General features: G+C 42.3%; 1 protein-coding gene across 3 annotated transcripts in view; it reads right to left on the reverse strand.

The window, feature by feature from the left end:
- Positions 1 to 2,985: 2,985 nt before the first annotated feature.
- Positions 2,986 to 15,586, reverse strand: part of tcf15 (transcription factor 15) — a 28,767-nt gene continuing 16,166 nt past the window's right edge. For 2 of the 3 annotated variants that reach the window (XM_088607795.1, XM_088607796.1), the window contains exons 2-3: positions 6,407 to 6,955; positions 2,986 to 3,460 (exon numbers count right to left, since the gene is read on the reverse strand). In XM_088607795.1, coding sequence (XP_088463921.1) covers positions 3,395 to 3,460; positions 6,407 to 6,895 — 555 coding nt within the window. In that variant the 5' untranslated portion in view covers positions 6,896 to 6,955 and the 3' untranslated portion in view covers positions 2,986 to 3,394. Of the gene's footprint in view, positions 3,461 to 6,406; positions 9,992 to 15,586 lie in introns of those variants that run through there. The other variant, XM_088607794.1, reaches the window with a different exon arrangement.

The following is a 15,586-nucleotide window of genomic DNA, read 5'->3' on the forward strand; positions in this document are numbered from 1 at the left end:
CACAAGGTGAAAGTAGACCCTATATAAATAGTCGGGCACTTTGCATTGTTAAAAGAGACATCACCAGGTTGAGATGTAAAAGACATTAGACTTGCGCAGACCACCTCTGTGCTTTGTCATTATACGGACCTTTTGTCGAATTCTTGTCCACCTGCACACACACACACATGCCCCTGTTCTTGCATTGCTAACTTTTGACAAGACAGGTCATCATCACTGTCACCATCTCAGCTCACAGTCTTAATGACGGCTGCCTGAAACCATCCCACAGTAGGAAACCGAATGACTTTTCCTCTGTTGCCTTCTAGCCCAGAAAAGCATTGGCAGCTCAAACTTCTGGCAACACAAAGCACTGTGAAGGAGATACTGATTGCAAGAAAGAATGTAAGAAAAGACTTGAACAGAAAAGCCCGAGAATACTCACAATACACCCCTTAGCCTTAAGACCAGAAAGTAGAATTATCCTCACTAATTGAGCATCTCCCTCGACAGATTGAGTACCCTCTTCTACCATCTGAAGCTCAGGTTTGGATGCCTTTCTGAATAATCACATCTAGATGCCAGCCACAACACTTCAGACTTGACTGTTGTAAGATCATCATCAATGTCCTGGCCTCCTTCTCATTTATCTCAACTGCATCAGGGAGGAGATAATATCTGTCAGAGTGAGATTTAGATGCCAAAGTCAAAGAGTAATAATTCCGTTACCTTTGTTATCATTATTATTATTATTATTGTTGTTAGCAAGACAGTAATATATAGTATAACAATATAGATTATACATTTTCTTATATAAATAATACTGTATAAAAAGCAATAGCTTTTCCACAGTGTGCGCTACTTTTCTCTCGCTGTCCAAAAACATAATGGTAGGTTAACTGGCTACTGAGAAATTTGGTCCTGGTTGTGAATATAACTGTGTCTGCCCTATGATGGATTGGCATGCCATCTGGGATGAAAAAAAGGGATGGATTTTATGCCTAAAAAAGCATCAACAGGGCTAAACAAAATTTTTCTTCTGCCAACTACCAATCTGCAGTTCACTCCAATGCAGACTGAAACCCTTTGATTTTGCACTGAGCTCTTTTCAGATCAGACAAGATTAAAGTAAATGTGTTCACCTGCATAATTTCAGCACAGTGTCAAAAAATAAAATTGAAGTTAAATTTATTTATTTTGTTGCAAGACAAAGAATAAAGTAAAAAATAAACTGCCTCTGGGAAAAAAGATTTGGCTTTCAATTTCCTTGCTTTAAAAAAGATTTAAAGTAAATTCTTGTTTAAGAATTGTTTAAGTTCGTTTTAAGCTTTGGAAGTAGCATACATCTGGAGAATGAGAAATTGGAGGGAAAATTAAGCCAATTTGAACCATTTTCTTTTTTTTCTGCCAATACACACAACAGCATTTTAAAAATGGCTTGCATTTCAGTAAATGCCTCCAGTTTTTCACAATAGCACCTGAGGCCAGGATGTGAAATTGTAGCTCTTTTTGCTTCAGCGGGAAGAACTACAAATCCTAGGAAGCCGTTAGACTGCCAATACGTCCATCTAATTTTAAAAGAGGCACATCTGTTCCATATTTAATGTGTTCCTCAATGTGTGGAAGGGTGTGGTAGGCTCAGCTCTGACATCCCTGTTAACATGAGGTCTTTCAGTGAGAGCAGGTTTCCATAGAAACCAAACTCTCTGAGGGACAAGACATAATGTTTCTGGGACAATTGTGTCTTTTTTGTTATCAGAGACCTTCTGAACGGCTGAGAGGGACAAGCACAAGACTGTGCAAAAGATCTGAGAGACTGTTCGTTAAAAGAAAAAGCCTGTGGATGTGGCCGTTAAGTGTAGGAGCCATCCAAAGTCCAGTGACTTTTAGTGTAGGCAGTAGAGAGAGAACTAGGCTTTTGTTTGTCCTACATTTCAGAGCTCCTGTAAACTTAACCGGAAAATACTATTGTAAATAAAGCAACTTGGCATCTTGATTAAAAGCCCATTGTGTCGACAGTTCTTCTTCTGCTAATGGACAAGCACTAGGGAGCCTAGCTGTGACGGAGAGCATCCCTAGACTGTCGCAGTAAATCTAATTAAGCATTGTAAGATTGAGCCTGATATACAAAATTATTTTTTAAAAAAAACACATCTACCAAACAAGGGTTTCCCAGCTCTAGTCATCACTGTTAATTGGATTTCTCTGTAGTTTGGATCCATTAAGCCTAGTCTTTTTTCCCTAAATCTTCACAGTTAAAGAGAATTAAAAACCTGCTGGGCTACATATCTCTGGGACAAGACTGGGACCCCTGCTTCTGAGACAAATCGTGTCCTCTGACACAAACTCGTCCTCTCAGTAATCTTGTATTTACTTTACAAACCAATCCTTTTCATCTCTGCGGCGGCTGGTGTCAAAGCCCATTTCTATGGATTCCAGACTCCTCCCAAACTCCCCTAAGGTGAATCCCGAGTCTCTGTACATATGGTCACGTTAAATTGGCAATTAATTTGGCCATTTAACCCGACCACATTCCCAGCTGGATTCTCCTCCCATTAGGTCAGACCTCCCCTTGCTGAGCACACTCTTCCACATTTTCACAAGGCTGTGCCACTAGTGCTGAACATATAAAAACCCCAACCTCCGGATTAGGAGGTTTCAACAACTGCCTGAAAAAAAAAACAAAATAAACAGCTAAGACATCACCTGCACCTGACCGGGACTTATACTTGTATTTCCAACATGGGTTGAATACTTTTTCAGGATTCTATAACTTAGGGCTATGGGGGAAAACCACTCAGTTTTAAAAACAGTACCAAGGCAGGTTCTCCTACTTCAGGAGTGTCCTTATGTGGATGCCTCGACCGACGACAAGCACATTACAGAGCTTTGTGGCCAACATCCTTTGCAACCGAAAGAACGTGTGCCTGGGCTGACCCTTCAAGGATACACAAATCCAAAAGGTCTGAAGAAAACTGTGTAGAAACAATCACCTGAAAACACTGCTTGAAAAAAATAAATTTTATTTCAAAGGCGAATACATACTTTGTCCCACACTAGTAAACATAAAAAAAACAACAAAATTCATAAAACTCTATTAAGAACCACGTATAAAAAAAGGTCATGCCATGCCATACTACTTTATGCTCAGCATTAAAGTGTGAACAGCAATCTGCCTTTAAACAGGTCACTGGAGCCTCTTGGATCCCTCAAGGCTGGTGCAGTTCTGGACATCCCCAACTTTTAAATAGGTCCATATTCTCTCTTCCCAGAATGATACACTTTTCCACAATGGCTCTTCCCTGCGCCTCCTGGTTTTCAGCATGTTATCCTGGGGATCGGCCCAGCTGGAGACTCCCTGAGTTGAGGACATTGACTTCGGTGTCCGCACGGTCTGCGGGTCTGCTGGCCCCCTCTACCTCCGTCCCATCCGCAGCGAGCCGACACCCCTCATCTTCAGACAGTCCCTGCTGTCCTTCACCTGCAACGAGCCCGCGGTTCAGGTCAGAAAGAAGCCCACCAGCGGGTCAGACAGCCAGGGCTTGAGGTGCCCTGGGACAGTTACATCTGGTGAGGTACAGAAGGGCCCGACTGAGCGAGTGTTACTGTGGGCTGAAAGCATGAACCAGTGACAACAGGGATATTAATATAACCCTAATGCTCTTGAATTGCAAAAGATAAGGTAAGATCTCTCCATTGGGCATACACAATTTCTCGTTTTAGGAATTGGAATACCCCAACTTGCTCTCCATGAGACACACAGACAGGGAGAGAAGCCGGGGGTCAGAGTGCAGAGCCAGTCATTTATACAGCACCCCTGGAGCAGCTGGGGTTAAGGGCCTTGCTCAGGAGCCCAACGGAGTAGGATTTCTCAGCCGGCCGCAGCATACGAACCGGCAATCTTCCAGCCACAGGCGCTTAGCTACTGAGCCACCGCAGCGCCCCCTTAACATTAAACACTTTTTGAAGAACGTTTTAACATTTAGTATTTTTTGAAGAACAGTAGCTAATGCTGCAAAACAAAAGAAAAGCGATCTGCCGTGTAATAACGGGAAATTTAGACTGCGATTTCAGTTGGTGTATTATTGCTAAACAGTTACAGTAGGTGGCCGTGGTGTTGTCATTTGACAACCTGATCTATAACAACACTAGAGATAAAATATGAAGCAACGACGTTTTCTTCGGCTTCAAGGTTTAAAGGCTAAGAGCAGATTTTACAAAGCCAGGAGCTGCCAACGTCATCTGAACCCAGAGTGCTTAATTTTAACATATTGCGAATTATTTAGTTTAAATGTGAGAAAGTTTGGATTTCCTATTTACCTTTCTTTTTTTTCTTTCTTTGGTTGTGAAACCTGTGTTACATTTTGTTTAACTTTATATAAACAAACACTATGAAAATATTTTAACACGGCCCCCTTAAAAACTTAGGTGATGCGACATTTTCGAGAAGTTTATCCTGTCAATAAACTTTATATAAAAATAATTTCTTTGTAGCTCTCCGACTTGGACGCAAGATCCTCAGGAAACTGGAATATGAAAATGTAGGGATGGAGAGAACACCCAGTTAGAGAAATAAGATATTATTTCGTCTAAGGAACAATTTTAGCGCAAGACCAAAAAGCGTTTTAACATGTAGCATTTGTTTGAAGAATATGAACTAATACTGCAAAACAAAATGTAATGCTTTAAAATGATTTCCAGCAGAACGTCTTAATGCTGGTACGTCATTTAAAAGTTTACTGTCTGCTGTCATCTGAAAATACAAATTTAAATATTTTGATTTTGGAATTTTGGCATGGTCATAAAATAAATTTAGTTCTTTTAAATAGTTTGTTTAAATGTAGTTCTTTTTAAAAGTGTACGACTCTAGAGGTCTGAAATAAATATCCTAATCTTCTGACTTCTGGAATTTTATTTTTTTTATTATTTTGCCGCTGTAATTGTTAAAAACAAGCATGACGTATCAAAGATTATTGATTGATTTCAAGTCCAACTTTGAACATGAATCACTGGAGATACGTTTAAATTTAGTACAGTATTGTTAAATTAGCCTGACGTTTTCCTGACCACATTAAGCATTCAAACTGCGTGCATTGCGTTAACCTGCCGTTCGAGAGACAAAGGTAATTATGAAACAATTCTTAGGCTTATTTTGTTCGGTGAAAGTGCTAAACCTACAGTAGATCAATATTTCAGCCCACAGGTAATTTTAACTGTAGCGTTTTATTAGTCCTGTAGTGCCAAACTGATTTCAGAAAGACGATAGAAAGCTTGGTTCTAATAAATGAACGCTGTGAACGTATTATATTAGAATGGTATCAAATGAAAACACTAAACTGTAGCATCTCCAAGCATGTCTGCCCCTTGTGCAGGATGTGTAGCCTAAGAAACTCCACTGGTACAGTATGTATAACATCGCGCAGATTTTGCAATCCTAAAGTTTTAGAACATTTAAGTTAACAGCTGCCTGTCAGTTCTTAGTTCTGAATATTGTATCCTCTCTCTTAGGGGGACAATATTATAACAGGTACTAAAAAACATATTGCTTTATCTAGACAGTATTTGTATCTGTTTTGCTAAGTGTAGCCAATTCTTCCGTTTACACTGAGTGAACACTGTAAATGAAAAAGGTGACAAGGTTAGCTTTTCATTTCCTGTAGTAAAAGGTGGGGTACAGACTTCTGATAGAGGGAAATACTATGTAATAAACAATGCATATATTAATATTCCTGCGGCATATCAAACATTGTACATCCGCAGAAAGGAATTTTATTTCTGTATTGACTTCAGTCTTCGCTTATGTTAAGAAGAGGAAGAAATAACATGAATGAAACCGGTGCGATAATCAATGTGGAGAGAAAAAATCCGGTTAATGCCACGTTCGGATTTATTTCCCGTTCAGGGTTATTTCATCGTAAAATAGTTTAGTATTGGATTAAAACAAGAATAGTAACGACGCGGGTAAATGCAAGAATATTAAGTAATGTATTATAGTAATATTAATTTACTTTAAATTTAGCAGGCGATATTGAATGCAGTAGTCCGTTTCAGAAGAAGTCATCTAGATTTAAAAAATGCTATCCTCTGGGTAACATTTTTCCTTATGTTTATCTGTACGCGCTGACAGTGAATCAACTAATGACAAACAGACTTTTGTTATATTGCTTGGAAAGCTTCCAGGAATGATCAGCGAAAGGTTCTTCCCCCCCACGGTAGGGCTAAAGATCTCAAAATCCCTTTGCCGGGATTATAAGAAACACCTGCCGTTCGCGCGGTTGAAGGCAATGTTAAGGATGGCGGTATGGGCATCGATGGCGTCAAATTGATCAGTCGGTACATGCTGCTGCGCTCACATTGACGTGACCGCGCAGGTGGGGCTCCGCAGACTCACAGGGACACGCAAGGACACGCAGGGACCCACGCTTACCCCTTTTCTCTGGCTGCTGAGGCAGAAGGTGCAGATGGTCCGGGGCTGCCTTCCTTCTCCATCTCCCTGCGCGCCGTACACCGCGCTGAGACAGGGCTGGCTGTCCTCGCAGCCGTCTCCGAGCAAGAGCACGTTGGCCAGATGAGAGATGTAGCTGGAGGCCAGGCGCAGTGTCTCTATCTTTGACAGCTTTCTGTCCACCGGCTCGGTGGGAATAAGGGTCCGGAGCGCGGTGAACGCCGTGTTGACGCTTTGGGTTCGGTCCCTCTCCCTGGCGTTGGCCGCATGTCGCTGCTTGACCACGACCACCCCGCCGACCCCGGCCTTTCGGGACATTCTCCGCCGTTTGTCGGCTCCGGCGCAGCAGCCGTAGCTCTGGTCGGAGCTGCCGTCGCTCTCGCTGCGGTTCTCCTCGTCCTCCGACATCATGCTGAGGTCGGGGTAGAGGAGATGAGTTGCCATAGGCCGCAGCATGGCGAATGCCGTCATCGAGAGAGCTGCCGGGGTCTTCGCCAACGGACCAGAAGCTGTTTCCCCTTATGTCAGATTCTTCAGGAGGCGCGCACGAAAAGGCAGGAGAAAAAAAAAAACACAGGCTAACAAAACAATCCCCTCTTGAAAACGTCAGTGGAAATGTTTGATTGACACCTTTTTCTTTCCCCTTTTTTAAACGAAAGATTATTTTTTTGTGTGGGTTAGAGACCAGCTCTACAGTTACGAGCCACCGCCGGTATATCCCCTTAAGACAGGTCGGTCCAGCGCTCTGCAGGCTCAGCGGCCGGCGGAGCGCCTCAGCGGACGTCTTATACCGCAAGGGGAGGGGTTGCAGCAGACATGCAAATCCAATCGGACAGAGAAAATCTCCCATCCGAATATCCAGCTATCAAACACTTAACTCTGACTCAGGCTTTCATCTTGCACCAACTGTATCAAGAGCTCTCTAAACCCATTTTCCCCTTAAGGGTGTATTTATTGCACGAATATTAAAAATGGCTGTTAATGCAACAGTCTCTTTATTTGGTTATTATTGTCATTCAGAGCTGTTTATCGATGAACAAAAAAGTAGGATAAGCGGTTTAGAGCGAAAGCCATCACAGCACTTGCTATTTTCCTTATCAGTGAGCAGATTTAAAAACAAAAAGGTCGTGTTGCACCCTTGTGAATTGCACTTGCTCTTTTGTATTGTTTTGGGGGGCGGGAATATTACATCTGTATTTGCAATTGAAAGGGGATTAATAGCTGCCTCATTTCAGTCGTCAGCAAAAAGTTTACAGTATAATTAAAATCCGTTAGAAATACAATAATATCAAAAGCCAATAATATCAAGCGCTTCAAAGGGTCTTCACTGAACGGGTTTTAATATCAACTCACTAGCGAGAGGGGGAGTTACAATATACAGTAAATCCGTTCTCTGAGATTTGTTAGCGGAAAATTGATTCTTGACATTTATATTATTGCTAATATTTTATTCTTGTTTTAAAAAAAAACTGAATGCTTGTTTCTGTTGACACCATTTCTGTATGAGTGAACTAAAGATCTGGTCTTGGTTCACTGGTGAATTATTTCACTTTGTTTCAGTAGTGAATTATTGTTGTGTTGCTTCCTATGCAGTCTTAATGAGAGGAATTTGAAATGTTTTACACATTTCAGTCTCGCAACCCAGGATAACGCGTTGTACAGGACTGGACTGGAACTGGGAATATCTGCCGAGGGGAATAATAGTAGTTTAATTTCTCTTAAAATATCAATTCGATTTTTTTTTTGCACGCAATAAGCATTTTTAAATACTATTTATACAAACACCACACTTTAAAATCTGGCTTTGGTAATACATTGATAAAGCGGACCGACAGGAGAATGTTTTTTTTAACCTACTGTACTCATTTCTTAAACGATATTATATTTAATAGACCTATGGTTTACCATTATAAATTATATTTTACAGGTATACAGTTACTGCATATTCGCCGTAAAAAAGCATTATAACTCTATCTGTAAATAATACTAAAAGGAACGCAGCAATTGTTGTATATTAGAATTTAATGGAACTGTTCGTTTATGAAGTAATTTCACGTAGAAGAACACTTTGTGTCGGTATTATACACATTTAATTTGGGTCTCTGTATTTCAGTTTAATTCCGCACGAGATCTACGGTTTTGAAAGAAAAAAATAAGTTAGATTAATCGTGTTTTTGCTTTAGCCAATATTTTAATGATACAGGACAAACGTTACACATTCTACGTCTTTTAAATATGGTAATTGTATTAAAAGTCAATCATTAGTATTAGAATAATAAGAAATGGTATTCTGTAAGATAATTCAGGTTTGTATGTATTGTTTTACTTTTGATGTGTAAAATAACAGTTATTGCGAGGGTTATACAAAAAGCAAATATATTAGTGGAGGGGAAACGAACGAAACGCACAGTTTAACCATTATTTGCGTATTCAGACTAACTGCATTTACAGGGAAGAGGTTCGCTTTCTAAATGACCATTCCACAGGAAAAAGTAGTTTTTTCCCCGTTGCTCTCTTTTCGAAATGCATATCATGAAATATTTTGCTGTTGGCGAATGAATAACAATTTAACTTCTATTGGCAAAACGGGGAAACCCAACAAATATTTCTGAGAAAATCTACTCTCAAGGTTAAAATGGTGTTTTTCGCCAGTAAAATCATGCGTGATTAATTATATTTGGAATACAAGCATGCTGTATTTACATGTAAAACATGCCATTTTCCTTGAAATCCCTGCCACAGTTTAACCTGCCAGTTTAATACCGCCTCCTAATCATCACTGCCACAAAGTGAGGTACAAGTATTAAGCTTGTAGTCGTTGGTACTGTACCTAGCAGGAGCTAGATTCTAAACAAACTGAAACCGTCGGGTTTCGTGCCAGAGAGCGAATACAATCCCAGTAGGTTAATTACATTTTATAATGTGCAGAAGCAAGCTGTGTTTTGTAATATAATGAAAAATTCCCAGTCACGAAAACTGAACCTAAATGACCTAGCAGGGGAGACGTCATTCATGGCTAATTACTCTCACAATAGACTGTGTTTTGTAGAACACATTGTTACCATTTTTTCCTTCCCTTATGTAGACCTACTCTGATTTTAAAAAAACATCCATAAAACTGTACGTTGATTACCACAACCCTGCTGTTATGAGTAAACTCTACTTTTCTTCCAAAATAAACTTCACATTCATGCAGATATTTGCTTGAAACGCAGTCTCTTAACAAAACTCTGCTACCGATTGCCCTTGACTGCTAGCCCAGACTAACCCAAGCCTTGCTCCTACAAAGGATAACTTTAAACAATGTTGTCAAGAAAGCCAGTGCACTCCGGCACATCTGAAATACTGAAATCTTACTACAGTGTGCACACTGGAGAGCAAGCAGATCAGATGAATACAATATCACCTGGGTGAGATACCACAGCACGACTGCTGATAGAGTCTGCATCGCCCTGAAGGCTGTGGGTGCAGTGTAGCAGTGCCACAGTGCTGCAGTGTAGCAGTGTCACAGTGCCACAGTGCCACAGTGGTGCAGTGTCACAGTGTCGCAGTGTAGCAGTGTAGCGGTGTCGCAGTGCCACAGTGCCACAGTGCCACATTGGTGCAGTGTAGCAGTGCCACGGAGTCACAGTGCCACAGTGCTGCAGTGTAGCAGTATAGCAGTGTCGCAGTGCTGCAGTGTAGCGGTGTTGCAGTGCCGCAGTGCTGCAGTGTAGCGGTGTAGCGGTGTCGCAGTGCCACAGTGCTGCAGTGTAGCAGTGTAGCAGTGCCGCAGTGTAGCGGTGCCGCAGTGCCGCAGTGTAGCAGTGTAGCAGTGCCACAGCGCTGCAGTGTAGCGGTGTAGCGGTGTCGCAGTGCCGCAGTGCCACAGAGTAGCAGTGTAGCGGTGTAGCAGTGCCACAGCGCTGCAGTGTAGCGGTGTAGTGGTGTCGCAGTGCCGCAGTGTCGCAGTGCCGCAGTGTAGCAGTGTAGCAGTGTAGCAGTGTAGCAGTGCCACAGCGCTGCAGTGTAGCGGTGTAGCAGTGCCGCAGTGTAGCGGTGTCGCAGTGCCACAGTGCCACAGAGTAGCAGTGTAGCAGTGTAGCAGTGCCACAGCGCTGCAGTGTAGCGGTGTCGCAGTGCCGCAGTGCCACAGTGCCACAGAGTAGCAGTGTAGCAGTGTAGCAGTGCCACAGCGCTGCAGTGTAGCGGTGTAGCGGTGTCGCAGTGCCGCAGTGCCACAGTGCTGCAGTGTAGCGGTGTCGCAGTGCCACAGTGCCACAGAGTAGCAGTGTAGCAGTGTAGCAGTGCCACAGCGCTGCAGTGTAGCGGTGTAGCGGTGTCGCAGTGCCGCAGTGCCACAGTGCCACAGAGTAGCAGTGTAGCAGTGTAGCAGTGCCGCAGTGCTGCAGTGTAGCGGTGTCGCAGTGCCGCAGTGCCGCAGTGCCGCAGTGCTGCAGTGTAGCGGTGTCGCAGTGCCGCAGTGCCGCAGTGCCGCAGTGCTGCAGTGTAGCGGTGTCGCAGTGCCGCAGTGCCGCAGTGCCACAGTGCTGCAGTGTAGCGGTGTCGCAGTGCCGCAGTGTAGCGGTGCCGCAGTGCCGCAGTGTAGCAGTGTAGCAGTGCTGCAGTGTAGCGGTGTCGCAGTGCCGCAGTGCCACAGTGCCACAGAGTAGCAGTGTAGCAGTGTAGCAGTGCCACAGCGCTGCAGTGTAGCGGTGTCGCAGTGCCACAGCGCTGCAGTGTAGTGTCGAAGGAGTGCAGTGTTGCAGATTGAGTGTGTGGATGTCACGCTGAGGGCTCTGGGACAGGTTTATGGTCTTATTGCCCCACCCCCACCCCGCCCCCCTACCGCTGAGGTTTGTTTTTCTTCAGTGGCACAAACTGAGCGCTTGGCAGAAGGCGACGTGCACGGCCAGCTGCAGGTGTGAAGTCTGTGTATTTCTCTAAGGACGGGAGAGTAGTAGAGAGCAGAGGAGTTTAGTGCCATATGTACAGTACATGTACTTTGTCATCCTTAATCGCACTGATCTCTGAGGACATACGCAGTACTACAGACAACACCACACACTGTAGACAGTGCATTACAAACATAATAAATAATAACAACAGGACCAATAAAGGACATGCATACAGTATGTAGTAGTGAGAATAAAATATGGTAGACCATGCAAAAAGTAAGCATAGTGCAGATGTGTATTGAGCCTGAGGCATTGCAGTTAGCTGTTAAGGATGCACACTGCAGTTGGATAGACGCTGTTCTTGAGCCTAGCGGTCTGTACAGCTTTGCCAGAGCGCAGGGGGGGGGAGCAGATTGTGGCCAGGATGGTTGGGATCAAGAATGATGGATGAGGCTTCATTGCGACAGCGGATGGTGTGAATCTCACCGACTGATGGTAGAGTCATTGTTCCTTAGTAATGATGTTTCGATGGTAATGATGATGGAGTCATTGTTTCTCAGATCCCTAAGCATTCCGCAGATTAGGAGCAAGACAGCAGTAGGCCCTGTCACCAGAGGATCAGCTTTTTTAGTGTGGAAGTGTAAAACAAGGCAGGACCTAGCAACTGAAACCCAAAATAAGGATCTACTGTAAATGAGACCACAAATATAATCACTCATGTTCTCCTGACACAGGATCTGGTAGTTAACCAATGCTACCAATTCCAAACTATTTTAATCTACTTCCAGCAACTAAGGCTGTATTTTTATTTTTCATTTTTTATGCTACCATGACTCTAAAATGTTTCTCATTATTTTTGAATACATAAACTATTATTTTTAAGTACACTGCATGATGCCTTTGAGATTTTTAGTGTAAACAATGGAATACACTATTTTTTATTTATACTGTACGAGGAGTACATTTTAAATTCTGGGCTGTGTGAAATACCAGGACATTGTGGCCAGTGCACACGAGTTTCTTTTAAAAACAAAGCTGTGGTGATAGAAGCTAAGTACTTAGTATCTTAAAACATATATACTTTAATTGCAGCATTTTGGGGCGTTTGGTGTAATAAATCTTAAGCACATGCAATTAAAATAGAAGCACATGATTTAGTTCTGGGACATTAATTTAGAGTTTGGTAACTTTATTAGGATTTTTAAAGATAATAGATTAGTAGTTTAAACTAGAACTAAATCTCAAATTATAATGAAAAGCATTTAGACAATTAAATTAGTCATACTCCAATGTAGACCACAAAAACTAATGATGTTCCTCCTCTACAGTAAGTATCAAAAGGTAACGAGATTACACCACATTTCTGCTGTGTTTTCAGTAATGATTGAATCTCTGTTATGACAAACACAGGATGATTAAGACTGAGCGTAATGGCAAAGGAATGTTTGCATTTTGATCAAACCCTTTCCCCTTTCGGAGTATCTGATATGTCCTCTGACCTCTCTCAGTTTGTGTTGGCAACAGCGCATCTTGCTGTCAGGAGCTTCGCCTGTCAATTTGCACAGTACACACATGACTCTCTCTGATTATCGCTGCTTCAGTTGGAAAGAGCAAAACTGGAGTCTTCGCCAATGAAGCTCAGCTTTATCGTGACCCTCTGGGAGGTCAAACTCCTGTTTCCAGCTCTATTCTCTGCGTGCATTGTTATCATCAAAGTTCATGGGCCAGCTGTCAGCAGTGGCTTGTCAGACAGGGTCATTGCTGTAGGTGCCCTGGAGATCCGTCAAGATCTCTTTCAGATCTGAAATTTCAGACACCTTTGACACTGTAATCTATCCACAACGGGAACAGTTTACAAGATACAGGTCAAATATCAAACTCACGGTAACCCCACAGAAAAACTATAAAAAAAATTGTGTTAAATGCAGAAGATGTTTTTTTTCCCAATTTAGTTTAAAGACGCAGAAAGTATTTTTGACTGAAGATAAATCATCGGCTGCTCCCTGTCCTTGGATTATTAACAGTTGTTTTGTGTTCCATAAACAATAAAACGACAAAGATTATTACAATAATTCTTCTGTCCTGTCTTCCATGTTTTTGAAATTAACATAACAATGAAAGACTTACACGAATGTGCTTGTTACAGGAAATAAAATTGCTGGGCTATAGGAAATAAAATAGCTACAAAAATTAATATGGACTTCCTCAAGATTCTGCAAGATTGTAACAATAGACCCCAGAACATAAAAACCTTCCTCTTAAACGTGAAACATATTAATCAACATTCCATTCAAACAGTTGGCTTCCTAGGGAAAGTTAAAAAGTAGAGCATTACAGTTATTCTTTGGTTTTCTACAAACTGAGCCTTGCCTTTCAATGAACAACTTTCACTGAAACTGATCTATTTTTCCAACAGCAGATCGAAGAGTCTGGACCTCATTTTGCTAAGTGGGATGTGGCCCTTACCGTATTTTGCCATTGCACCTGATACCATGTGAATTCAATTCATAGCCCAGGTCAGCTTGTGCTGTAGGTATTACAACTGATTTGCTGTCGTACTGCAGTAGCCACTTTACTGGAGTAAAGACCTTGAAAAGACATGATGTTATTATTGTAGGTTTCTTGTCCCCCACTGGTTTGTACATCTGTCAAAGTTACACAAAATGGTAAGATGACAGGTCATGCATTTCCTGCCTTTCCGATACAGGGCACGTTACAGTTTTAGTGTTGTAATTCAGCCCTTTGTAAGCAGTAGCACAGCTCTAATGATCCCCAAAGAGTACAAAGCAGGGAAAGTGGTCAGCTCGTCTTACTCAGTGATTTAAGTCCACCTCTAACTGAAGTGGGAACTTTAGGTCAGGTGACTCCCATCTGTTCCACCTGTATACACAGGCACCCCCCTCCATAGCGCTGCCCCTCATCCATCACTCTGCAGCGACACTGGATGCCCAAGTGGCCAGGGCCTCACGCCGACAGAGGCCAGTTCTCTCCCGGCCACATCCATACGGACGACCTTAGCGCTGACAGGCTAAATCCCTTCTGCTCAGCTAAGGAAAGCACCTTCTAATTTCGGTGGCGACGGAGTGAAATGTCAGGGAACCCCAATCTCTGTGAAGATCCCACTTTAGAGAGGCAGTCCTGACACAACACTAAACACAAAACGGAGCAAGCAGAAATATAATGCAGGATGCCCATGCAACAATCGTTAATAGCCGGATGAGGAAGGCATGGTGAGAAAACTGAATGATTTTGCAAATGCATGAAAAACGCTTGTTTGAAAATGCAATAGAGACAGAGCACAGACATTAAAATGACACTTTTAGGAATGAGGAATGGGTTTTCACTACTGCTTCCCCACTGTTGCTTGAGAGGACTTCTAGCATGCTATGAGTAGACATGGATCTTTCCAGGGCATAAAAGGAAAAATATTTAGTATAGACAGCTGTGCTACAGGCATTACATTGACATAAATTTCAGCAGACCTAAATGCAAAGCCATTGGCTGGTTGTCTCTGTATTGCCCTTGGCTCAAAAGCAACCAGCAACAAACTTAACCTCCAGGGAAAACCAAGTCATAAACCTGTGGCACTCTAATCCACCATCTTATAAAAATACGATCAGTTTATGTCTCCAGCAAGCACTTACTACACATGGTAATGTCGCATTCCTGTGAAGACAGTCACGGTACATATTTGTACCTCTGTGCATGGGAACCATTAATAAAGGCTGCAAAGACACTTCATAAACTAATGAAAAACAATGAAACAGCAAGAATGAATTTTACGCACACTGGAACTATCATCATGAGGAAAATTCCACCTTTTTAATAACACACAGTTAATCACAAGCGGAAGTAGCCAAGCAGGGTCACAGTACTCTTTTACAACTGTTAACTTATTCTGCCTTATAAAGATAAGCCCTATTCTAAAACTCTCAAGAGATTATTTCCATATTTCCTCAGTGCCAGCTAAAATGAACTTTCCGTAAATCACTTTCAATAGGGAGGCAGCAGCTCTCCACACGTTAAAACTGAACTCTTTCTACATCAAACACAAGTCACATTTTTTCCCCCCATTTCATAAAAGTAGTAAAATCTAGGCCAGTAAAAAAAAAAGCAAACCTCTTGATTTTACAAATGGGCTCTCCTGGAGTTCTATGTCTGAAGTGGGTTTAAAAGCACTCTGGGGCCCTGGGAGATCCCTCCCATCATTAAAAACCTGTAAAAAGCTGGGCTGTAAAATGCTGCCCTCAACGTGCTAGAAATTTAGTCCAGGAGAGCAACCAGC

Source organism: Lepisosteus platostomus, chromosome 15, assembly GCF_059453375.1.
Source record: "Lepisosteus platostomus isolate fLepPlt1 chromosome 15, fLepPlt1.hap1, whole genome shotgun sequence".
Classification (NCBI taxonomy): Eukaryota; Metazoa; Chordata; class Actinopteri; order Semionotiformes; family Lepisosteidae; genus Lepisosteus; species Lepisosteus platostomus.